General features: G+C 41.2%; 1 protein-coding gene across 1 annotated transcript in view; it reads right to left on the reverse strand.

The window, feature by feature from the left end:
* The window catches only part of DCBLD1 (discoidin, CUB and LCCL domain containing 1), a 44,946-nt gene extending 20,366 nt beyond the window's left edge, over positions 1–24,580 (reverse strand). The window contains exons 1-3 of the mRNA XM_089530510.1: positions 24,398–24,580; positions 7,536–7,748; positions 544–678 (exon numbers count right to left, since the gene is read on the reverse strand). Coding sequence (XP_089386636.1) covers positions 544–678; positions 7,536–7,748; positions 24,398–24,497 — 448 coding nt within the window. The 5' untranslated portion in view covers positions 24,498–24,580. The remainder of the gene's footprint in view (positions 1–543; positions 679–7,535; positions 7,749–24,397) is intronic.
* Between the last annotated feature and the right edge of the window lie 1,913 nt (positions 24,581–26,493).

The raw sequence follows: 26,493 nt of genomic DNA on the forward strand, positions 1-26,493 counted from the left end.
CACCTCGAGTTCTAGAAAGCCACAATCACAGCACTGCAGTGGGTATTTTGGATGGGAAGTAATGATAAATAATACATCAGATCACCTCTTAGGCTGTATTTTTTTGGATTTTTTTCCCATGGGGTTCTTTGGCCAAATTTGAGGGTGTGTGTGTCCTTCCAGAGCTGAAAGAGCTGGTGCAATCCCAAAAAAAGTCTGCACTGGCCACACAGTTCCTTCTCCTGCACTACATATTCACCTCTGGCTGAAATGCTTCAAGAAGCTCGGAGGAATAGGGAGAGATGTTTATGGTGTATATAAGTCTGGGTTCATGAGCCCAGAGCACTGGACAGGACTATGGCAAAAGGAAAGAGAAAGGTTCAAGATCCAAGTCCTGTCAGGGCCATACCATTAACTAATACACTGGCACCAGGCCTCATTGAAAGGGAAACATTTTTAATTTTAATTTTTCTACATATTTGTTTTAAAATGCAGCACTTTGCTGACCAATATCCGGACCAACTCCTGCTCTAGTCTGGAACAATTCCTGGAATTCAATTTTACCTGGATGATCACTGCTAGCAAAGGACAACAGAAAGCCCCTTCCAGACACATGGGACCTGCTCTCAAAGTGAATAGTTGCTTCATTGGAATCTAAGATGATTTCTTCTGGGACAGGCACGTTTCCACAATATGGTCCTAAAAAAACAAATAAGGAATTTTGTGTGTGTATGTGTGTGTATGTTTGGAGAAAATGGTGATCCCACTATGAAGAAAGTAAAGACTGTAAATACATTCATTAATTTGCCTAGCCACATACTTGATGAATATTTGGTTTATAATCTTTTGAAATTATTTGAAGAAGTAAATTACTGTCATTGAAAAAGAAATACTAGAATTAACATTTCATATCTCTCCAGCTTCAAGGAGACTCTTGATGAAGTACACCATCTGTAAAGGACATTAACTATTACAGAAGGAATCCAACATCGAAAGTCAATTGAATATTCATACACTCTTAGTGAGACAGCTCACAAGGCAAAACCAAATGCCACTGTTTCTTATGTAATCATCACATTATTTTGATTATTATACACAAATTATACAAATGTATACACAAATTATAAAAAAATTATAGACAGATTATTACACAGAGGGAAAAAGCTGACACATTTTATTGAATAAGACAATATCCTTGTGAGTAACATAGATATAAAACTATCTACAGCAATATTTACTAAGTTATGTTTGACTAGTTTCATTTCACACATATTGTATCAATATTCAGGATGTACAGGACAATTTCATACTTTCCTGTTGCTTTCAGACATCAATCCTGATATAACATACAGCACCTAAAATTCGGCGGATGATGCCAGGCACCAAAGGCCAGAACTGATGAATTTTGCTCTGTGAATGGATGGTTCAGATGCTCTACATGCTACTTTTAATGTTTTTAATATTTTAATAATAACAATTTAATAATTATTTGAATAGTATTTTAAAATTTTCATAGCCATTCTATGCCTTTGACAGAAAGCAAGTGAACAGCATAGTATCCAAGTGCCCCTGGCACTTTTCAGAGGATGCCAAATGCTGACATGAAACTGTCAGCAGACCTGAAAGATCTGTATTTAAATCTGATTTTCCCTTACTTGTTTATTCATTCTAAAGTATAACATTCCAAATAGTTGTACTAGTGACTTACAAACCCTCCCCAAAGAAACAAAACAAACCAGAATCCAGGAAACTCAATAAGCTATAGGTATTAGACAAAAATGTGGTCTATAAGTGATGGTGTGCAAATTAACAGGCATGATTAGCTAACACAAAGGAAAACAACAACAACAAAAACCACCACGACTTTTTGAAAGCTAGTAAGTTTCTCTGATGAAGAGAGAATTTAAATATTTTCAAATCTGTGTTGTAAAAACAGAGTTAAAGATATGGCTTGCTTTTCTATTTCCAGGTGAATAAGATGTTTGTTTGTTTGTTTAGTATGCCACCTTTCTCCTGGAATGGGATCCAAGGTGGCTCACAGATAAAATAGTTTTAAAACTTTTCAATAGAAAAAAATAAAATCAATGAAAATCAGCTTGCCAAAACCACACAAAATTACATAAAACATACAAAAGTTAAAAACACAAGTAGAGCACACACCCTGTATAAAAGCCTCCCTGACAATTATTAATATTAAAAGCCTGACTGATTGAACAAAAGCATCTTTGCATGCTGGCAAAAGGAAAGCAGGGAGGGGGCCAGCTAAGCCTCTTGTGGGAGGGAATTCCAGCGGGTAGACACAGAAAAGCTATACAGTGCGCCTGCGTTATACGCAGGAGCGCCTTATGCAAACTCCTGCATACGCTGGAAGTCCCTACCGGAAGAAGCCTCGCTGCATCTAGAAGGGGTAATGGCATGCATGCCCCTTGCTGCACGAGCCCCATTATCTTTAATGGGTTTCGAGCATACGCAGAATTCCCCTTACACGGGGGGGGGGGGCTCAGAACAGATCCCGCGTGTAAGGGAAGGGCCCACTGTACAATATTTCTACTGTTTGTTCCTTTTTAAACGTTTACTTGACAGAAGGATTGTTTAAAAAGACTTTATAAAAACCAGAAACACCAAAGAGATCCAACCTGAACATTGATATCAAAACACAAGTTCCCAGCTGGAAATACCAAAAGCCCTCCTGAATAGCAAAGACATGAAAGAAGGCCCTAGTCTTGCTGCACATCTGACAGTAAAGGCCACTTCAACAACATCTGTCTCGGAGATCACAAAACAGTGTGGTGGAGAAGAACTACCACAGAATGTATTGTATATACTCATCTATAAGTTTAGAAATTTAGGTTAAAAAATTGACCCAAAGAAACTGAGTCAATTTATCCATGGGTCAAGGTAAGTACTGTACTTTAACTCTCATTTTTAAAAAAATGAACCATCTCCTGGTGAAAAGCAAGAGTGTCATCTACCTTGGAATCACTGAACCCCCCTCTATTTTCTCATCCATCCAGCTTTTAGTATGAGCACAAACAGTTATGCCTGCTGGAATTTTTAAAGTTCTTTGGCATTGTTTTCCTTTGATTCATGTCTTTTTAGATTGTAAGCTTGAGGGCAGGGAACCGTCTAATTAAAAATATTGTATGTACAGCGCTGTGTAAATTTACAGCGCTTTATAAATAATAATAATAATAATAATAATAATAATAATAATAATAATTCATTGTTAGATGCCCCAAAGTCTTATCCTCGACTTATCCACGGGTCATATCAAAATCCATAATTTTATTCCCAAAACTTGCCCTCAGCTTATACATGAGGTTGATTTATAGTTGAGTATATCATAGCAGTCAAATGTATCCAAGCATTCAGCTTGATGTATTTAAGCATTTGGCTTCTAAGACAGCTTACAATAATAAGCACATCTAAAACCGACACAATCTGAATGCATAAAATCCTTGTAATCCTGGAGGAGCTAGAGGCCATAAACTCCACCTGAGTACCAAGCTGCAGGGAAAGAAGACAACTCAGCCTGCAGCCTAGCCCTTTCCCAGAGAGGACAGACATGGACTCATCTTCAAACTCTACACTTATCTGTTCTAGGCTTCACCTTCCTGCAAATGTTTGGCACTAGATCTCCCATAAACTTGACTACTGCACATACTTGACTACAAGTCAACCTCACATATAAGTCGAGGGCATGTTTAGAGGCTGAAATTAGATATGACTTGTGGATAAACCGAAAGTAAAACTTAGGGGCATCTAAAGGATCTAAAGGATGAAGCAAAGGAAAACAATGCCAAAAAACCTTACAAAAATCCAGCAGGTATAACTTGTTTGTGCTCACACTAAAGGCTGGATGGATGACAGAGAGCAGAGGTGCATCAGTGCTTCCAGGACAGATTACACTCTTGCCTTTCACGAGGGGTTAGTTCCTTTTTCAATAAGAATTAAAACACAGTGCTTACCTTGACCCGTGGATAAGTCGACTCCAGATTTTTGGGTCAATCTTTTTGACTAAAGGTTTTAGACTTATTCATGAACATCTACAATCATTAATAACACTCAATTTAATGTTTAATTATGTGGAAGAAAAAAACTTTTTTATATTATATGTTAATTCTCAGATTTTCATATCATATCCTAAAGAAACTAAACAGGGAACAAATTAACACACTGAAAAAAAGAGAAATGAAGGGAGAATACTGTATATGAAAGGTGTTATATATTTTGAAGATCATAAAACAGCCAGTCTTCTCCCCTCTCTGCCCCTTTTACACAAGTATTGTTGACTCATGTTTTCCCCACAGATGCATTTCAGCCGCCCCTTTCTCAAGTTTTCTCAGTGACCTGTCTATTGCTCAGGTAATTTAAGACAGTTGACTCATCCTAAGGCAGACTGATCTGGGGCTACAAGTCTGTCAAACCAGAAAGCCTAAGGGTATTCTAGAGGACTATGGTGTAGAACAGCCAAAGAGCATAAGTGTGTGTCAAAAGAAAATCTCAAGATAGGTTTTTTTTTAAAGAGTGGGGGGAAGGGATGAAAAAAAGAGAAAATAATAATTTTGCAGCAAGACTTTTAGAAGTAGAGAAAACAATAATGATGCACAGGAAACACTGTTTTTTACTCCACAGAATATACATAAAAGAAAAATGAACAGCTCTTAATTCAAAGCAAAAATTATGAACAATACCGGTCTTTGCTATTAAGAGGATAATTTCCAAACACTATTTATGGCCCTCTTCAGATGGGCCTTTGCGGTGCCCCTGTCACGTGCTAGAGGTTGGCCGAGGGTGCACCGCCCATATTGGCCTCACCCCTAGCACGTGATGGGGGCGTCAAAATGGCGGCGCCCTGTACACACGGGCACCGCCTTTTTGATGCGACGGATACTTAGCGGCCTCACGTCCCAGAATTATATGGACGTCACGAGTGCACCATTGGCGCACTGTGACGTCCTTATGGCGCTGCAAAAAGAACCCACTTTTTGCGAGTCCTTTTTGCTGCGCGAGGGAGCCGCGCGGTTTTTCCGCTGTGGCTCCCTCGCGCAGCAAAACAAAGCGCGGACAGACTGCCCTTTTTGGGTGGTCTGTATCCCACATATATATCAACAGCAGAAAATATGCAAGGTCTCCCTCTGTCTCCCTGACTCAAAAAATTTGAAGCACAGTTACAGAATGTCTGAAGAGGAGGAACTATAAGCTAAGTGGCAAAGAACACATGGTTTGCCTGGGTTAAAATCCTGGCATTTCCACTTTGAACGATTTCAGGTGACAAGTATGAGGAAAGCTTCTACACAAGAATTGCTGGAAGCCCTTGACAGTCAAGAGTTTAATGCACTAGATCAGATCAAATTATGGAAGACTGTGTTTATATATTCTTGAGATAATTTACATGGTCTAGTAAACGCTAACTTCATTACTGAACATGGAAGAACACAGAGACAAAATGAAATAATGTTAACTGCTAGATGTCAGTACAAACATCCTTGCACTGATTGAACTGATGAGTACAGATGTATGTTTTGTCCCTGTTGAAGCCAAAGATGAACATTGGGCAAGTTCTCAGAATTGACAGAATTGGGGATAGTTAGTACTATATTTTTTACCACATATTTTGGCTACAAATTTATACAGCACTGATTACAGTGTGGCTATCTAGTTATTTACTCAACAGAATACATTTGCGGCTCTATTTCAACTTTAAACGTGTTAAAAGAAGGAAGACTCAAACATAAGAAAAAGGATCTCTTGCAAAGCTGCCCTAATTATAAGTCACTGTAACCACTGTTCACTGTCCACATGCTATCTAGTTTAATAAGCAGCCAAACTTTAATAGATGTTGCAACACTATTCCCAGAAGCAAAATCACAGTATGATACAGTACTGACCTCCTCTAGATGGATTCTGAATGTGCATGTGCATATGCTGCCTTTTTCTTTGTCTTTTGGCCCACTGTGTTATCTGGTTGATTTTTCTATGTCTGTAACATGTAAACAGTTTCTGCACTACCACATGCATCTAACTAAATGGGCTGGTGCCTACAAAAAGCTCATGCTGCAATAAACTTGATAGCCTTAAAGTGCCAAGATGTCTGGTGTTGTTAATAGAAGGGTGGATTCAGCTGTGCACCTATGCAGTAATTATTAGAGGAAAAAAGACATATGCTGTTGGTAGAGATTTCAAATTCCCAAGAATCTCAGAAGCGGCGGTCTGGCTCCGCCTCCGCTTGCAGCGTCCGGGAACCGCAGCCTTTAAACCGTGCGGCTCCCGGATGCTCCGAGGAAGGAATGCGGAAATCGCGCTCCTTCCTGGGCCCCGGAAAAGGCGCTGCGAGGCGCTAGTCGCGCACTCGCGGTGTCACTTCCAGGGCACGACGTGCGGACACAGAGCATCTGTTACGTCAAGATGGCGGCAGCTGTGTGGAACGGCCGCTGCCATTTGTTATGGACTCAGTGCGTGCTAGGGTTAGGGGCGTCTGGAAGAGACACCCCTTTCTAACCCTAGCACGGACTGAGTCCGTCCTAGGGTGCCCGTTTGTAATGGGCTTCAGATTTCTTTTTGGTTTCTAAATGGATATTTCAGGACCAGGAATATAGGAAAGTAAAATTTCAATATCAGATGAGAATGAAGAATGGAATCCCTGCAGAGTTGACAGTCTGTGCCTTGGAAAACAAAATAGTTAAATGTATTTCTTTATTTAATTTATAGCCAGTTTTTCCTCAAATATGGAATCTCAAAATTGCAGATTAAAATTTCACAAAGGAAGAATACTTTGCCTGATTTACATATATTACAGACCCTGATTTTAAGGCCCAGAAGTTGGATTGTGTGGTACAGAACTATAATTGTTCTTCAAGCAAGGAATGTACATAATGTCCAGGCATAGTCAACTGAAGATATGAGCAGAAAGTTAAAACATTTTGTAGCAGTATAATGAAGGCAATTAAACCTGAGGCAATGCTTATGCGTGGTCATACAACTTTGTAACATTCCAAAAACACATGTTAACAGAACTATTTTACCTGACAGAAAAGGTGAAGGAAGGTGTCCTTGTAGTTATTAATTTTTCAGACTTGTTCAAAAAGAAACCTTAAGCTAGTGAGGCAGTAATAACTTCTTTCTTTCCTCCTTATACAGTAAAGAACAAACAAAGCTATTTCATTTTCTCTAATGTTCACACTTTTTCAAGCATAAATTAATCTCATCTTGGATCCAGCTCAGTTTGTTAATGTTTTTCTTTTAAAAAGTTCATGCAAAAAATTACAGATTTTGTGTAAAGATTTCTATGCATTTGGTATATATTTTCAATTAATATATGCTTTTTTTTGTCCAAAGTATGCATTTGCTGTGTTCTTTTCTCTATCACACACAATTCTTCATAACATATAGTTTCATCATCATGCATTACCAAGTGTGAAATACCCATTCATTTATGAGTTCAGGAAGTGTGAATTAGTTCAGTTCACATTACAATGAGAACCAAAAGAACTTCTCTGTCATCCATACTCACTGTTAATTGTTCTGATAATTTGGCCTTACTAGTACTTACATACCGTGCACTGTAGTAGAACTGTGGATGCTAAGATAGTTAGCTTCACATTTTTGTGATTCAATATCCAAGTCTCCAATTTTTAGGATCAGCCGTTTTCCCTGAGACACCTGAATTTTCTTCTCACAGATGGTGTGGTTGGGGTATGTCCCAGGATAGTTCTTGGATGCCAGAGTTCCACTGTCTTGATAAATGGTCATAGGTCCACATCCATCTCCTGTTTGGAATGGGGAGGGTTGAGAAAGAAGGAGGAAGAAAAAAATAGAAAGACTTCATCATAGTAATCATCAATAGATGAGCATGTATTACTTTCCATCCTAATAATTATGCATACACATGCATCACTTCACTTCCCATTCTAATAATTGAACAGTTATGAACAGAGTAAGGTAAATGAGTCCCCAAATCAGAGACTATCAATAATGGGGCACAATTCATGCTGCTGCTGCTGCTTTTTTCTTCCTCCTCCTCCCATGGAAAGCCATTGTGTGCTATGTATCTTTAAATGTTCTAGTTCTGCTCTTGCTAGCAATATACAGGACCTAATGGGGGTGTATTTGCATAACTCAGGGGTTCTCAAATGGTGGGGCATGAGCTGCTGATGGGGGAGGGGGAGACTTGGAGATCCTTTTCCCTCGTTTCTTCTCTTCCCAAACAGTTTATGTATAAAATTTACACATGTGTTGTGTTAAATGAAAATACACACATTAAATAAACAACATATTTTTATTCTTATACTGCTTGGGGGGGGGTGCCCAATGACTGCATGTAGATGTAGATAAGGAGCCCTGGTGGCGCAGTGGTTAAATGCCTGTACTGCAGCCATTCACTCAAAACCACAAGGTTGCGAGTTCAAGACCAGCAAAAGGGCCCAAGCTCGACTCAGGCTTGCATCCTTCTGAGGTCGCTAAAATGAGTACCCAGACTGTTGGGGGCAAATTAGCTTACTTGCTAATTAGCTTACTTGCTGTTCACCGCTATGATCTTTGGAATAGCGGTATATAAATAAAAAACAAAACAAATGTGAAGTGGAGCCGGGGATTTGTCTGTTAAAGAAAGAGATAGGAGCAGGATGAAATAAAATTAGGGAAATCAAAGACAGAGTGAAAACCAGTTACAAAGAAAGGAATGGATAAGATCCAATATAGGGCTTTGGTACCTGGGAATGTGGCAAGAATTCCAGGATTCACATTTAACTTAATTGTTATATAATACATTTTATCAGTTCTGTTTTCTTCAGCTGTGTCTGAGTGTTTTCATTTAAGAACTGCAAGGGACAGTTGGCCCCACTTTACCACTCTGAACTCACTGATCAACACCTTCACCTGTCTAGTATAGAGGTCACCTTGAAGTCTGATCCAGGGAGGGAAGTTGAGGGTAAAAGAACAAGGTGAGTGACAAGAGCTCTAGAGCTGGAACTTCGGGGCCAGCCTGGACAGGGGTTCCATCATACTGACTTCATATATATGTGTATATGTATGTACACACACCCACACCCTCTTAGCTATCTTTCTCATACATAAATTACCTTCTATTATACAGAAAGAGAGACCAATAAATAGACAAGAAAGAAAATCAAAAGTGAAATTACCTAAAATATTTGGACAACTGTGTGGGGGCAAGGAGTCAAACTTACTCCCCCATAGCTCCCTATGGGCTAAATGTCCCATATGCACCAAAATACCTTTCTTTTTCTTTAGTCTCTCTCAAAAAGTTTGCATTGGCCCTATACAGACAGGCCCTTTGTGGAGTCATGGCGATGTGCTAGGGTTGCCTTGGGGCGGCATGTGCACACGCCCCGCAACCCTAGCACGTCGTCATGACACCATAGCTGTGCGGCACCATCCCGACGGCGCACACAGCTATGACGTCACTGCTGTGTGGTGTTTAGATGGAGCCGTGTGGCAGCGACGTGCTCACATGCCATCAGCAGTTTATGGTGGCATAAAAAGGAGCCACTTTTCAGCACTCCTTTTGTTTTTGTGGAGCCACGCTGTGTAATTTGGTTGCTGCGTCGCAGCTACGTGAAAAAAAGAGGTGGCTCCTGGCTGCCTCTTTCTGGCAGTCTGTACCCCGCCATTGTTTTTTTTCACCATTTTGCAACAGACTCTCAACAACAAAAGAGGAGGTAGTGGGGTATGGAAATGTTCTGGTGCAGTTGGATGTGAGTGGGTGGGTTTTTTGTGTACAATTTCATGCATGGGGGGCTTTTTATGTAGCTGTTTTGGGAAAACACCTGGAGTTTTATAAAAATAGGAAGGGCTTTGTTTGACAGGTTGGATCTTCAGGGACTGCAAAAGTGGGATCCAGGGGGTACATGTGGCCTACAGGGTGCACTTTTCACACCTCAGCCTAAAATGTTACATTTAGGAACCCCCAACAATTTGTTTGGTTTGCACAACTGTGTTCTTTGGCAGTGATCCATGGGAATACTGCCCAGAAAAAATGGCTTGGGAGGAAATGATCCTTACAGCAATGAATGACCTAAGAAGTGAGCCTCTTTCCTCAACCTACATGTAGCCAAGGAATTCTTTATTGGCAGATGTTCCCTTTAGTATTCAGAAATAAGAGGATGGTCAACTGTCGTAACCCCTGCACAGTCCCCTTAGATTTTTGTAAAGCACATCTGAAAAGGCAATTTCGTACAGAAGTGAGAAAGTCAAAACTGAGGGAAGGAGGAAATTAAATCAAAAGACCAGCAAGCTCCCATATCTAACAGCGATGTTTTCCTTGAAATCAAAACAGCTGATACGATTCATGCTGCAAACACATTCAGGCTTAGAGGTAAATCTAATTTCTAATTGGTGGGACTGAATATCACAGGACATAACCACAAGACTTTCTTTTCTTTCTCAAGCATTTCTGGGGATGCAGAGTAAACTTCTTAGTGCCACACAAGGGAGAAAAAGCACAATAAAGACGTTAAATGTCTCACACTTCGAGACATATTATTTACAAGGAGGACTGTGGCGTAGGAGTTGTGCAGTCAGCTGTTTTGGGTGGAAATGTGCTAACTACAACTTCAAAAATAAAAATGTTTAATATTTAACATTTAGTTTGCTGTATGTTTATTTTCGTAAGAATTTAGGAATGTTTTCTTGTTCAGCAATTTTAATTTAATCAAATAAATATATCTGTATTCTAAGTAGTCTGATGGTTCACAAGGTGGTAGTGGTGAAATGCCTTGTACCAATTTCCATTTTTCTACGGTAATTTTGGTGTTGTTGTTTCTGTGTACCTGCAAGTCATTTCCAACTTATGGTGACCCTAAGGCAAATCTATCATGAGGTTTTCTTGGCATAATTTGTTCAGAGGAGGTTGGCCATTGCCTTCCCCTGAGGGTGAGAGGTAGGACTTGCCCAAGGTCACCCAGTGGATTTCATGGTTGAGCTGGGAATTGAACCCTGGTCCCCAGAGATGTAGTCCAACCCTCAAACCACTACGCCACACAGGCTTTATTAATTAATATACATTTACAGTTTAAGAAGGAGTTGAAATTGGATTTGGAAGACGAACAGAAAATAAACAGAGGCGTTGGAGTCAAAGGTTTGGTATAAGGACTCCGCATCCTTGAAAGAAAGAGGCAATCAGAACCAGGCAATGCCTCACAGAATTTCTCATCTTGTGTAATACCATAAATAGCCATTCTGGGAACTATGCTTTTTATTCAGTTCTACTTGAGCATGCTCACAATTACTTTTATTTATCCTTAAAATCCACTATGTTTAGTAACTCTATGGCCAATTATGACAGACAGAAGTGTAGTTTAACATCACGCTATGGATATAAAAAATACTCATAAGTTTTATCATTCTTGATAGGAAAGGGTATCTCAACTCATCATGACATTCCAGCTAAGGAACAATAACAATTGTAAGATTATAAGGAGCCCTGGTGGCACACTGGTTAAATGCCAGTACTACAGCCACAACGTTGTAAGTTTGATCCTAAAGGAGGACTCCAAGGTCTACTCAACATTCCATCATTCCGTAGGTTGATAAAATGAGTACCCAGCTTGCTGGGGGCAATTGGCTTACACACTGTAAACTGCTTCAGGAGTGCTAGTTCACTGATAAGCCATATAGAGATGTAAATGTTATTGCTATTCACATTTCATGCTCTGCAATTGGTCATGTAGGTAAAAAGCCAAACCACTTCACAAAGTATTTCCTAGACTCATGCTTCAGAACTGCTGTAAAAAGACACCATGGTTAATGACATCAAAAATGACTAAGAGATCCAGGGCAGTACTCTTCCTGTGTATTGCTCGGAACAGGTCATTGGTCAGGGCTGTTTCATTACATCTCTGGCCTGAAACCAAACCCAGATGGGGTCAGATAATCTGCAACTTCCAAGAATGTTCAAAAAATATCCCTTTTCAGGTAATATGCTCAATGTGCATCATAACTCAATGAATTGATATAATATACTTTCTAAATGCCTTGCCATCATTTCTCAGAAACCTTGGAGAACAGGTGTGCTGCCAGAGGACTAGAGATGAGTCCCTCTCTTTAAAAAAAAGTAAAGCAACAAAGGCAGTCAGCCTGACCCAGGAAAAACATTATAATGTGGGGACTCCTCTGGATGTCTTCAAAAAGAGGCTAGGCTACTACATGTTGGGGATGCTTTTGCTGGTGACCCAAGAGTGAGTTGGATTCAATGGCCTATGAGGACACTTCCAGCTCTATGATTCTATATGACTATGAATGAACATCAGTGATTTTCGTCTTGATGTCCTTGATGTGCCTAACAAGGTGGTTTTGGTTTTTTATGGCAGTCAGTCAGGAGTTCCATTCCCATTCTCTCTCAGCCTGATCCCCAAAACCTCTTAACCACTAAGAATTAAGTGTTGACTGACAGACAAAGTGTCAAAAATAATGGAAGGAAGGAAATAATAAAGTAGTGGAAAGACTTTAACTGATTGGTATTAATTGTCCAATATGGATTTGAAGGTTATGAAGAATGTACTTAGGTCATTGCACACAAATCTATCTGGTTAGACAATACTAGATGACTAAATATTTACTCAGGATTTGTTAGTCAATCAAGATACTATAGGGAAAAATGTTGAAAAGCTTGTCCTGTCCAGGTGAGTTTTCAGAGAGGAAACTAACTGTCATAGAGAGAAAAGTCTGACAAACCTATTTAAATGAATAATGAATTAAAAGGAAAAGGAAAGGCTTTTTACGTTTCAATTGTCGATTTTTCACTCTCCTTTAATACTGTTAAGGTGGCAGTGAACACTTTTACATATATTGGTTCTAAATAGACCTGTGGATGTGCAAACATATCCTCTCTTTCTCTTTTCACCACCCTGCCCCCAACAGTCAGCACCCAAAGTGGTTGCAGGCAATAAAAGAGATGAAAGATACTCCTTCAGGTGTTCTCGTCTTGCAGATGTGGATCGTTAATAAGGAGCCCTGACAGATTCTCAGTTTATGACAATGAAACACACAACTAAAGTATAACGCAAGGTCCAAAACAAGCTAGGTGAGACACATACCAAAAGACTGCATTGAAAAATGGAAAGAAATGTCATTGTCTTCATCAGCTAAAACATATCTCTTGCAAACATGGTTTCTTGAGGTTTCCTATCACATTCTCTGATGCTAGTCCCATCCCATTTAACATGGTGTAAAATACTGGGCACAAAATCTGGACAGTCTTGATAAACACATAAATACATGGAGGTGGCTGCAGCCCCACGCGCCACCCCCACCAGGCCGCAGGCCCCGAGCGCCACCATCCTACAGAATCCTGGGATTTGCAGTTTAAAGAGGGGTATTTAGAATTTGCATTCAGAGAGCTCTGGTTTCTCAGAGTTGCAAACCCCAGGCTTCCACGGGATGTTGCCAACACAGCTGAAGTGGAATTATAGTGCCATAATTATACGGTGTGAAATGGCCCCAGAAGGAGGTCAGTGAGAGTGGATACTCTGAAGGAGAATTTCCAACCACTTCCCGCTTCTGCAAATTGCAAAAAAGAGTCCTGAATGTGTTCTGCCATGCAAAGGGAATGACTGAGCCTCAACAGACAACGTGTCCCAGATTCTATTAGCTACAGAGATTCCTCAGCCAAATCTCTGGAAATTGTTCCTTGGAAGTACAAAGGCCTAAATCGAATATGTTAGTCCCAACTAGCATATACCCAATGAAATCAATGTGAACTTGGTAAATCAATACTCATGTTAAGTTCCACTGATTTTATGAATCTGCTTTGGTTAGTACTCTACATTCATGGGGGCTAGGGGTACAAGATCCTCCTGAAGGTGCAAAACCTACAAATATCTCTAGGCAACCCAGAGATCTGGCTGGGGAGGGGAGATGGGGCACCACTGCTGTTGTCCCATAGGAAGCTGGGTATGTTTAGCCTGGAAAAGAGATGGTTAAGAGGTGATATGATCGCCCTGTTTAAGTATTTGAAAGGGTGTAACATTGAGGATGGAGCAAGTCCCCCCCCCCCGCCCCCGCTGCTCCAGAGATTAAGGCCTGGTGCAGACTGGTGCAAACGCCTGCCTGGGGTCAATTTTAGGTCTCGGGAGAGTGGAGCATCTGCACACTCCTGAGCCCTACCACGCTGTCTGGGCGCCATCATGGCTCGCCCCCGTCCACACAGGGGCCACCATGATAACGTGCGTGCAGTGCAGTGAGCAAATGGCACCACACCACGCATACGTCATCGGTGTGCACAAGGGCGACAATGGCGCCCTGTGTGCAACGCAAAAAGAACCCACTGGGAACACAAGCACAGTTCTATGGCCAGTTCACATTAAAAGACTTATCCAAATGAGTAGCCCTTTTGCTTTCTAGTACATCAAGCATGAGCAAGCTTAATAAACAATCACAAGTGAGAAGAATGCCCATATCTAATAGTGGGAGAAGAGGGATATCCATAAGCAATGCTACTAGCTGTATATCTGGTTTTCTGAACTCAGTTCTGTTCAAGAAAACCATCACAGCTCTGGCAAATAAGAAACTGACCCCTAGAGAGATGTAAAAATTTCAAATACAGGTGTGGTTTGGACTGCAAAACAGGTTTCTGCATGAGATTCCCAAAGACACCATTACTCAGCAACATTAGAGGTTTTTAGACATTAGCATATGGCACTAAAACATCACACAATGCTTCAGATCCAAGCTACATTCCTGCTTTTTGTAACATGTCTGTTAATTGGGGTGGGGGGGGGAGGCACCTTTGCTTGTTTGGGCTTATCCTGATAATATCAAGACTTCCAGTTCATTTTGGTTTGATTTTATCTGTATATTCATGGCTTTGCACCTACACTCTTCCTTCAAATAGCCCACGTTTCTCTCCCTCCTTCTCCCATTGAGTTCTTCCTCTTACCCCCTCCACTGATCATGTGCGACATCCAGGCAAGATTTCAGAAACCGATTTTCACCAATTTCCACTGGTCACTTCAATTATTATTAAGGAGTTATAGTCAAATTGTTTTAGCAATATTGCGCTAGTTAAGCATTAGAATCACATTCTTTTATTGTTAGCATTCCTCTTTTCCTCACTTGATCTCTAATGAATCTGGGTTCTGGAAGAAAAAAATCTCTTGGCAGCAGTCATTTAGCTAGTTGTGGTATAAACACAAGATGCTCACAAAGAAGTACCTTTCATTTTGGGAAACAGTGGGTTAATTTAAACTGACTTGGGGAGTGGAAATGATAATGCTGGAAGTTCCCTGGCAATACTTTGGGACAGAAAAACACACACGTGGATCTCCAAAATAAAATTGGTGTGTAGAGGAGCAAAATCAGGGACTGTCAAAGATTTCTTTTTTCTTGTCTGAAAAGGCTCCCTTTGCCCTTCTTATAGGCATTACACAAAATGTGTGGTCAATATTAAGGACCACAAAAATGAGCATGGTCAACACATTACATGTACATCAGAAGATTCTGGTAACTATACCACATAGAGAATGCAGGTGTTAATGCAACATGTAAGCACAGTGATACACTCTTAATATAATATAGGATTTCCCCTTGCTGCCACTGAATTCTCAGCATATAGAAAAATCTGGCCACTTCATGTAACTTTTTCAATATGAATGACCACAGATTGCTATAGGTCTCTAATCCTTTACAGGCAAGCCTGCATTGTTTTGAAACACATTATGCCCCACAGTGTTCACAACCAACACACTTTTGTTCATATGGACTGCATCAAGCGGTACATTTCATAATGAAACTTGTTGCTTCTAAAGTTATGCAGTTTGGTCTTGTAACCCACTTCAAATAGGAGTTAAAAATGCCACTAGTGTGCTAATAGTATTTTTAATTTCTTATTAAAAATAATTCTTACAGAGAAAAAGAATGAAAAATCATGCACTCATGGAGCAGCCACACCACATTGCTTTGTTTTCCTCATTCCACTCAAACAAAAGGAACTCCAAAGATGCACTGAAAGCAATGTGCAGTTTACTGTGGCCAAAACAAATCCCAGTTTTTCAACAAGATTGCCATACAAGTTATTTTAGCAAACACAATAGTTTCAGACAGTTCCACTGCAATACAAGCTGCAGCAGGCCTCAATCAGCTGGACTGTTTCCTTTGTGATTCTGAGCTACCTTTTCTTTTGTTCCCTGGATTGGTGCCTCCCTCATCTTTTTGTCTGAAACCCAGTGGAACAAATGCTGCTCCTTGGCTGAGTAATACTGCCTATCTCGCTCTTTGAAGAGTGAAAGGAAAGGCCAAAAAAGTTGCTTTCCACATTCTTCACTGCTCATAGTTCTGGGTTGACTGTTGTTCCTGCATCTCCTTATAGAGAACCCTTCACAGTATCAGCAGGATTGTGCTGGTTGCCAGGAGGCAACTTTCCCCCGTTCTTGGAATAATGACCCAGTTATTTAAACTTGGCAACTGCGGTACCAAACTTATTGGACATACAATGGATGAGAAGTATCAATTAGGCATCCAAATGTCCTCAAGCCAAGTCCCACTGGGAAACACTTTTGCATATTCCCTACATGTGGAAGATCCACTTTAATTCAAGTTTTGCCAAGAAACCCCAATGGTGAGAATAAATATGAGAACAAACCAACTGGTGTAGTTTAAGTTTACTGATTTAGAAATGGGTCTTGAAACATTTCACTTAAATTTAGACAAGTTGCTGTAGCGGATAGTTTCATCAATTTTAAAAAAAACCCTCAGTTAAACAGGTTTGGATTAAGCCAAAATATATGAAATGGTAATGGCAAAAGTGCCACCAATACAGAGTTAATGTAAATTCACAAAATAGATCTAAATACAACTTTTTATTTATCTAACTCAGATACATATTTTATTCTTGAACCAGTTTAAACTAAAGTTATGCATTTAGCGAAACCTCTCCATTTTTAACATACACACAGTGATGTGCAATGTCTTCAAAGCCATTAAAAACAGGATGCTTTAGAAAAACAGCTTATTTTAGTCCTTCCTGAACTGTAGCATATTCTCCATATGCCTCCACAAACATCAATGTGACAGGAGGGCAAAACATAAAGCATTTTGAGTCTACAAGCTTATAAATTTCAAGGCATTTTATATATGGGGTAGCAAAAAGATAAACTGGCATAACTCACAGAAGTTAGGGGACAATCTTCTCAGAAATGCCATAGAAATGGGAATTGCACAACAGAACGTAGCTTAACGTGTACCTCCACGGGAAAGGAGGAAATGCCATGTTGACAACGTATGTGACCTGTAAACAGAACTACAAAAGGGACAGAGGCCCGCTAGGATGTGTATTTCCAACCTACCATACCATAATTTAATGAACTGGGAATGACCATGACTACAGAGCTCACCTTGCAAAAGTCACTTTTTGAACTACAGCTTCCAGAATCCACCAACCAACATGGCCACTGGGGACTTTTGGAAATTGTAGTCCCAAAAGCATTTACAAGTGTAGACTGGATGGACCCACATTCTTCTCTTCCTAGTTACCGTAAAGCCCACCATTACATTCAAAATAAGGAAATGGGGAAAAGATTTAATGCCAGTTTACTACCAAGGATTTTAAACTACATATGAAACTGCTAAATTTTGTTTAACAATTCAAACTACACAAACAACATCAGGTAACACACAACTGATGAAATCCAGATTTGCTTGATTTTACATTTTCAATTTTATAAAGCCATGTTTTCATGCATATACACCACAAAACAGACAACAGTGATTATGGAAACAAAATCAGAGTGTTGTTGCTAATGTGTTGTTCAAAAACAAACCAAGACAACAGAAAGCAGTACACAAATGAAAAAGAATCTTTTCCTTCATTCCTTGCCATATGTTGTTATTCATTTGAATCTTAGCTAAGATCCCTTAAAAACTGAAGGTTAACTATGCAACTCTTAGCCATTTAACCATTAGCCAATAGTGTGCAAAGTATTCTCATCTCCTTCTACTACCTGTTATGGAGATATTGGCAGAGGCATCTTTTCAGCCGTGCAGGAAACAAATACAGTCAGCCCATCTTATACATGGATTTGTTATACACGGATTCAAGCATACACGGTTTGAAAATGTTCCAAAAAGTATAAATTTCAATTATCAAACCTTGATTTTCCATTTTTTATAAGGGACACCGTTTTGCTCTGCCATTATATTTAATGGGACTTGAGCATACACGGATTTTGTTATACAAGGGCAATCTTGGAACCAAACACCAGCGTATAACAAGGGTCCACTGTGTGTGTGTGTGTGTGTGTGTGTGTGTGTGTATAATAGCCACAAATATATATAAAATGGATAATCATACTATTCAAGAAAATCAAGACCCATAATAATGGATAAAATCCTACTGAAAACACTAAGACACGGTCTCATTGTGTGCTGGCCTGTTTAACAATTGAACTTTCTTCAGTCACTGTCTTACAGATTAAATCATAACAGATAATTATCACTATGCACAAATGTTAAGATTTGGTCTGGTTATGTTTCTCCTTTCACAGCCCACCCCTGAGAACAAGCCAGGTGTTGTTTTTTAAACACATTTGTAGTGCTTTATGATCTGAATACCTACATAGCCTATTTAGGGTTTTTAGAGAACTTCACATTATTTTAAGCACTCTTATAATAGTTCTGTAAGACAGACCAGTATTATTGTCCACTATAATGCTGATGGAGGAAGGGCTGAGAAAGAGAGGTAGTGATTTACCAAATTTCATTTCATAAACTCTTGGTGATCCTGAGATTCAAACAGGAAAATTCCAAGATCTCATTCTTATCCCTTATACAGGGGTGAAAGAAGGCAGACCAGGCTCTGTTTGCAGATCTCTGCAGTCGATGAGCAAAGATTTCTTGCTCTCAGTCATTTAGCAATAACAACAACAAATGACTCCCTCACTTGGCCTAAATCATACTCCTGAAACAAAGACAGTGGGTGGGGGAAGGTAACCTGGAGCAGATTTGTGTGTAGAAGAACACAGAGCTCTGTTCAGTTCTGGTACTCCAAACAAATTCTTGATTATTTAATTAATCTTTTGTACCAGGCTTCTCTTCTAGTGAAAAACAAGGTGCATACCACAAGCCTGAAGTCTGCCTACCCTGACCTATACTTTGGAGCGAACAACTACCACACAATTTATTGTTTTCAAGAAACCTAATTAACAAGAGATGATTTAAAAGAACAATAATCTACAGACGCGGAGTATAAAAATGGGTTAATGTTATAATCTTGTAACTACTCAGACTCATGGATAAACTAGGCATGGATTAACGGGGTCAAACTATATAAAGCACTAAAATCAGCTAAGATAGTATAATGCATGATTATACTGGCAGGGGATTGTTTCCAGCTGCCATAAAACAACAACAACAACAAAAGGGTATCAGGACGATTAAAGGTAATGAAAAACTAAAAACAAGAAATTTTCTTTACCTTTAAAGTGGCACAGGAAACCATTACTTGGCACTTCCTGTCCTTTATGAAATACCTTGTGTGTAGTTCAATTTTTCCTTTAATTAACAGAATATTTTGACTGACCTCTCTAACACTGCCAGATGTCATAGCTCCACAGAACACAACAGATGTGACTTGTTTCACCCTCTTCTGAACAATTCCTGAATTTCCACAGTAACAGAGACAAATGCATCTGGCAACCAGTATCCACCTATCATCTAAGTCTTAGTTACAATCAAAAGTGTGGCATTTTGGCAGTTGAAATCCCCACATCTTACCAGGCGTTATAGAGAGCAAAATTCATCTAGGGAGTTAACTATAGATAATTAGTGGGAAAGATGACTTGTAATGTCAAGCTTAGAAGGAAAATAGCCTAAAACATCATAGAAATAGGACTTACTGAACATAATGGGATTTACCTCTGAGAAAACATGCACAGGACTGAGCTACAGCAGGAGTGGGAAGCATGTGGCCGTCCAGATGTTTTTAGACTGCATCTTCCAGCATTCCTCATAACTGGCTAGGGACTTGAAATCTAACAACATCTGGAAATCTGAATAATGATTACTAGTGAGCTGCAAAATTCCCAATGGTGAGCTATAGGAAAACAAGTTTAGAAATTGCAACAAAGCACCTCAGGCTAGAGAACAAGGAAGCTCAAGACTCCCTTGAATTATTTATTAGTTGTCTAGCTTTGTCCTTTGGGAATGTTTTGCCAAAGTAAACAGTTTTCTCATTTGCTGTGCAAAATCAAGTGAAAAACACTGAAAACAGAAAATCCAAAAAGCTTTCACATGGCACAAACCATATTGTTCAAAGATGAACCATGGCGTTTGGATTTTCCCAAAGTGTTTATGAAGCTCAGCTCAGGCTCTGTGAAAGACAAGGTCATTTAAGTAGCACATGGCTGAATTAACCAGTGTCAAATGCAGAAAAACTGTCTTGCATAAAATATGAACAGTTTGAGGAGATTACCAGACAAGGGAAAATTGGGGAAGAAAAAGGCATACTCCCAGCAAAGTCATGCGATCATGCTAAAAATTTTCAGATGATGTCACACTTATCCAGGACTGCCCCATCAATATTCCAGGGACTTCCCCATGAATGGTTTGTCATTCCTGGATCTTCATGGGTTACGTCATGGATAAGAGCGGTGTGTGTGAAAATCTTCAACCCAATCATGCGACTTTGCCGAGAATACTCTCAGCTTTTTCCCTCTGTCTGATAATCTCCTTACACTTTCACACTGATGAATGCATGTCTCTGTGTTCTCCGGCCCCATCGCTCTGGAATAAGGAATAAAATATTTAGATTCAGTTCAGCCTTTAGTCCCCTTTTAGCATTCACTCAGGGTGTCAATGGAGGGCACGTGGAGCCATGTGCATGCTGACCCAGCCCCTCCATCCCAGCAGAAAGATGATTGGAACCACATTCACCTGAATAAAATCACAACCCTCTCAGCAACTAAAAACCCTATACAACACAGATTGCAGTCACAGAAAGAATTGTAATGGCATTCAGTTAAACATTATTATTATTATTATTATTATTATTATTATTATTTATATAGCGCTGTAGATTTGCACAGCGCTGTACATAAAAACAACAAATATAAAAGAGTCAACCTGCCTATGGCGTACAATCTAAGAAATGATAGGATAATACAAATAAAATACATAGCAATACAGGAAATGGTTCAATAAAACAGGCAACAAAAAGAACATCAGAGAGCAAGCGACAATCACACAATGTCTGGGAACGCTTCTCTGAACAGGATGGTCTTCAACTCCGTTTTGAAGCTGGTTAAAGAAGTGATGGCCCTTGCTCGCGAGGGAAGAAGGTTCCAGGAGTGAGGGGCAGCAAGTGAAAAGGGGCGAATCCGAGATGGGGCAGAGGAATTACATTTATTACATTTCCCCCTTCTAAGTTTCTTGATGAACATGGTGAAGTTGGAGACTCAGTTGACCTTTTGGGTGAATGAACTGGGCACGTGCCCTAGGCACTAAGCTGAAGGGGGTGCCAAGCTATGTTTGTTGAATCTATTGTCTAGGGTGATAGAAAAGAGTTAAGTGCGTTTCCCTCCCAAATTCATGATCTGAGAGAGCCAGTGTGGTGTAGTGGTTTGAGTGCTGGACTATGACTCTGGAGACTAGGGTTCAATTCCCAGCTCGGCCATGAAACCCACTGGGTGACCTTGGCCAAGTCACACGCTCTCAGCCTCAGGGGAAGCAATGGCAAACCTCTTCTGAACAAAACTTGCCAAGAAAACCGCATGATAGGTTTGCTTTAGGGTCTCCATAAGTCAGGAACCACACAACAACAACAACAACAACAACAACAACCATGATCTACAGACAATTTTGATATGAAATATAAAAATGAACATTCAAGTATGTTACTTTTCCATTTGCAGTGTGATATCTTTTATCCTAGACAAAGAAAGGAGCAGTACATAACTTTACTTGAGGTGACACTATATGGTACACCACAGCAAACATAATAATAATAATAATAATAATAATAATAATAATAGGATTTATTTATATGCCGCCCAATCACTGGGAATCCAGGCTACAACAGAGGGGATAATAGATGGTTCCCTGCCCTCAGGCTTACAGTCTAAAAGACAAGACACCAAAAGAGAAGGGAATGGTGGGGGGGGGGGGGGGGCTGTTAGAAATGAAAATAAAACTGTAAGTTGAGGGGGGCTGCTGGAGGTACTCCTGAGCCCGAATGTTACACAGCTGACCCTCCACGTTTGTGGTTTTGACTTTTGCAAATTTGATTATTTGTGGTTTTGATTAACATGTTCTCCCTAGGAAGGTCCTCCAGCACAACTCTGCCAGAAGTTGACCACAGAGTTGTGCTGCAGAATCTAGAAGTTCCTAGAGCAGTGTTTCCCAAACTTTGGACCTCCAGATGTTTTGGATTTCAGCTCCCAGAATTCCTGATTGTTGGCTAAACTGGCTAGGGCTTCTGGGAGATGAAGTCCAAAACACCTGGAAGACCAAAGTTTGGGAAACACTGTCCTAGAGTAAACACTTCTCTAGGCATTTGTAGGTCCTCCAGGATGATTCTGTGATCAGCTTCTGTCAGATGTTACCCACAGAGTTGCACTGGAGGAGGACCTGGAGATTCCTACAGGTAAAAAGAACAGCATTTTTTATTTGCAATTTTCCCACATTTATGGAAGTCCTTCACCTCTAACTTCAGCGAATGGGGAGGGACCACTGCGTTTATCCTAGAATCAACACTGGTTGGGGACGAATGGGACAAATGTGACATCACATATACAATTGGCTTTCAACTCACAGTGTTCATCCAGAGCACTGCTTATGCACAGCTCTAACACAAAGAAGCACCACACAGGAAGGTTTCTTCACTTGTGAAGAGGCCAGCTTCATATATACAAAGAGAGTCTTGTCTTTTTATCAAAATGACCAGGAAAGTCACAGTGTTCTTATCTGGCCACTGCTGCACAGTGGCTGAAGACAAGGAGATGAATCAGGTCCATCAGCTTGAATGATCTACCATCACAGGGGGAATACAATGCCAGCTTTTCCAAAGTTCTATTACAATGAACTACATAGGAAATGAAGGGAGAGCCATGTGGAAATGACAGGATAATTTAGTAGGCTGAGAACCCAGCTTGGTGTAGTGGTTTGAGTATTGGACTATGACTACAGATAGGGTCTGAACCCATTGGGTGACCTTGGGTGAGTCACACTCTCTCAGCCTTAGATGATAGCAATGGCAAACCCCCTCTGAAGCAACTTGCCAAGAAACTCTATTATCGGCTCGCCTTAGGGTCGCCATAAGTCCGAGACAATTTGAAGGCACAACAACACACACAACAGTCAATGAGGAATCCTGGCTCAGCCATGTTAGACCCTCTGGGTGGCCTTGGGTGAGTCACACTCTCTCAGCCTCAGAGGATGACAATAACAAATCCCCTCTGAAGAATCTTGCTTAAAAAAACATGATCAGTTTGCCTTAGGGTCGCCATAAGTCTGAGACAACTTGAAGGCACAACAACACTCACAACAGTCAATGAAGAATCCTGTTAAACGCACTGGGTAACCTTGGGTGAGTCACACTCTCTTAGCCTCAGAGGATGGCAATGGCAAACCCCCTCTGAAGAATCTTGCCAAAAAAGCACACACACAAAAAACCCATTATGGGGTTGCCTTAAGGTCACCATAAGGATTTGGAGACAAACAACAACACAAATCTTACTTGCGCAAATTAATCCCAGTTCAGTCCATTCTTTCATCCTATGGTGAAGGCAAATAACTTTAGTCACCTAAGTGTTCACTGAAAAGGTGGGGAGGAAGAATATCTAACCCTGTCATCTTTCTTCAGCCTCTTGGAATAGGCACCCCAGATAAAAATGAAATGATGCAAAGATGACGGTGGTGGTGGTGGTGGGGTTTTTCTTACACAGATGACAAATCAGAAACATCCTGTGGATCCAAGAATCTGCCTTGGAAGGCAAGAAAGCACCTGATATCTTGCAAAGGGCTGGCACTCCCATCCAAAGGCAGCCATGACACAGACAGCTGAGAGGAAGCCTGTGTGGTGCACCCCTGCCTTGACACTCTCACACTCAGGGCGAGCAGAGGACTTGTCCTCCATTTCAACCTTCTGTCCAGGAGGAATTCCAAAATGACCTCCATTTTGAGTAGGACTAAGAAGCATCAATTTACCTTTCCAGGAGTGTTTCTAGCTTTTAGTTGGTCACGTCCCTACATTTTCCTTGGACGTCCTCCTTTGTGGTGAAGATACCAACCTTCCACAAATGGAGGACCGTCAAGAAAAATGGAGGACAGGACCAAACAAAAGCCTAGAAACATCTAAGTCTGTGCTTCTTAGCCAGGCTCAGAATGGAGGACACTTTGGAATCCCTCCTGGAGAGCAGGCTGAGATGGAGGACGCGTCCGGGAAAAGGAGGACGCTCCTGGTCTCACTCACCCAGCTTCTCCGCTGAGGCCGGGAGCAGCAGCAAGAGGAGGAGGAGGAGGAGGAGGAGGAGGAAGCGGGCCTGCCCAGCCCTGGGGCGTCTTCTGCCCATGGCTGCCTCGCTCGGTGGGTCCGGCTCCCTCGCCTCCTTCCCGTCCAGCGCAGCCCCAGCTTCCCTCCGAGGCAGCCGCCTCCTCCTCCTCGGAGAGACACACAGAGAGGGAAGGAGGAGGCCAGCACAGTGCCCCGAAGCTCCCCATTGGACCTCCCTCCCCCAGGGACGGCCCCCCATTGGCCAGCCCTGCCCAGTGCCCAGCCCGCGCTTCTTTTCGAAGGGGATGACGATTACAGTGACGTCATAAAGGGGGTGCTGGCTGGGACTCTGGACCCCGGCCACCAGGTCCTCCTCATTTGGTGCCATCCGCAGACTTAGCACATTTGCAGAGGAGTAGCTAATATCCCTTAGGACAGGATCAACAGTACTGCACTTAGGGCAGAAAAATAACATGCACAGATATAGGATGGGAGACACCTGGCTGAATGAAACCACATGGGAAAGGGATCTAGGAGTCCAAGTAGACCACAAGTTGAACATGAGTCAACAGTGTGATGCGGCAGCTAAAAAGGCCAATGCAATTGTAGGTTGCATCAATAAAAGTATAGTGTCTAGATCTGTGGTGGTGAGCCTATGGTGGCACTCAGAGCCCTCTCTGCGGGCACATACGCCATCACCTCAGCACAGAGTTCGCCACAGTTTCTTACTAGAAAGTCAGAGGGACATGGCACTTTGCAATAAATAAGTGGGTTTTGGGTTGCAGTTCGGGCACTCAGTCTCTAAAACATTTGCCATCATTGGTTTAGATCAAGAGAAGTAATAGTGCCACTGTACTCTGCTTTGGTCAGGCCCCACCTGGAATACTGTGTCCAGTTCTGGGCACCACAATTCAAAAAGGACATTAAGAAACTGGAGCATGGCCAAAGGAGGGCAACTAAAATGGTGAAGGGTCTGGAAACCTTGCCCTATGAGGAACTGGGGATCTTTAGCCTGGAGAAGAGAAGGTTAAGAGGTGATACGATAGCCCTGTTTAAATACTTGAAGGGATGTCAAAATGAGGAGGGAGCTAACTTGTTTTATGCTGCTGCAGAGACTAGGACCCGGAGCAATGGGTGCAAGCTCCAGGAAAAGAGATTCCATCTCAACATTAGGAGGAACTTCCTGACAGTAAGGGCTGTTTGACAGTGGAACAAACTCCTCAGAGTGTGGTGGAGTCTCCTTCCTTAGAGATCTTCAAACAGAGGCTGGATGGCCATCTGTCGGGGATGCTTTGACTGAGAGTTCCTGCATGGCAGGGGGTTGGACTGGATGGCCCTTGTGGTCTTTTCCAACTCAATGATTCTATGATTCTAACAGGGTCTGAATCCCTGCTCAGCCATGGAAACCCACTTTGTGATCTCGGGTACATCACACTCTTAGCTTCAGAGGAAGGCAAAAGCCAACCCCCTCTGAACAAATCTTACCAAAAACAACAACAATAACAACCCTGTGAGAGCTTTGCCTCAGGGTCACCAAGTAAGAAATGAAGGTACACAACAGTAATAAAGCCCATGGTGAGCGAGTGCCCCATTAGTCCTAATAGGCAAGCCTCTACTGTTCCTATGGTTCTATAATAATGGAACAGCATCTTCTCAGGTGTGCCCCCAAAACATTTTTGCCATCTGAGGCATAGGAGAAAGTGGCAATCGCTTGTCTTCCCCATTCTGTGTAGAAAACCTGAGCAGACTGGCGGTAATTGAAGCTGATTTCAATAGTGGTGTTAGAACAGTATCCTCCATAACACATGAAGGCAGTAAGGTATCTAAAAGAGCACAAAAGTCATGATGCAGCGCATATAGGTCTGTCTCATAGGAGGCTGTCTGGGCCCTGAGACTTTCAAGAGGTCTTTCTCTCAGTCCTGCCACCTTTCAGGGCACTTCTGGTGGGGATGTAAGACAACCATCTGGGAACACTAGACAAAAAAGCCCGTAAAAATTGTGACAGCAAATAATGGCTTTGTATCACCAAAATATATTGATTAGCAGGATCTTGCTATGTTACACATAAAGGAAAG

Source organism: Sceloporus occidentalis, unplaced genomic scaffold (genome assembly GCF_023333645.1).
Source record: "Sceloporus occidentalis isolate IW3139 unplaced genomic scaffold, rSceOcc1.0.p SCAF_6, whole genome shotgun sequence".
Classification (NCBI taxonomy): domain Eukaryota; kingdom Metazoa; phylum Chordata; class Lepidosauria; order Squamata; family Phrynosomatidae; genus Sceloporus; species Sceloporus occidentalis.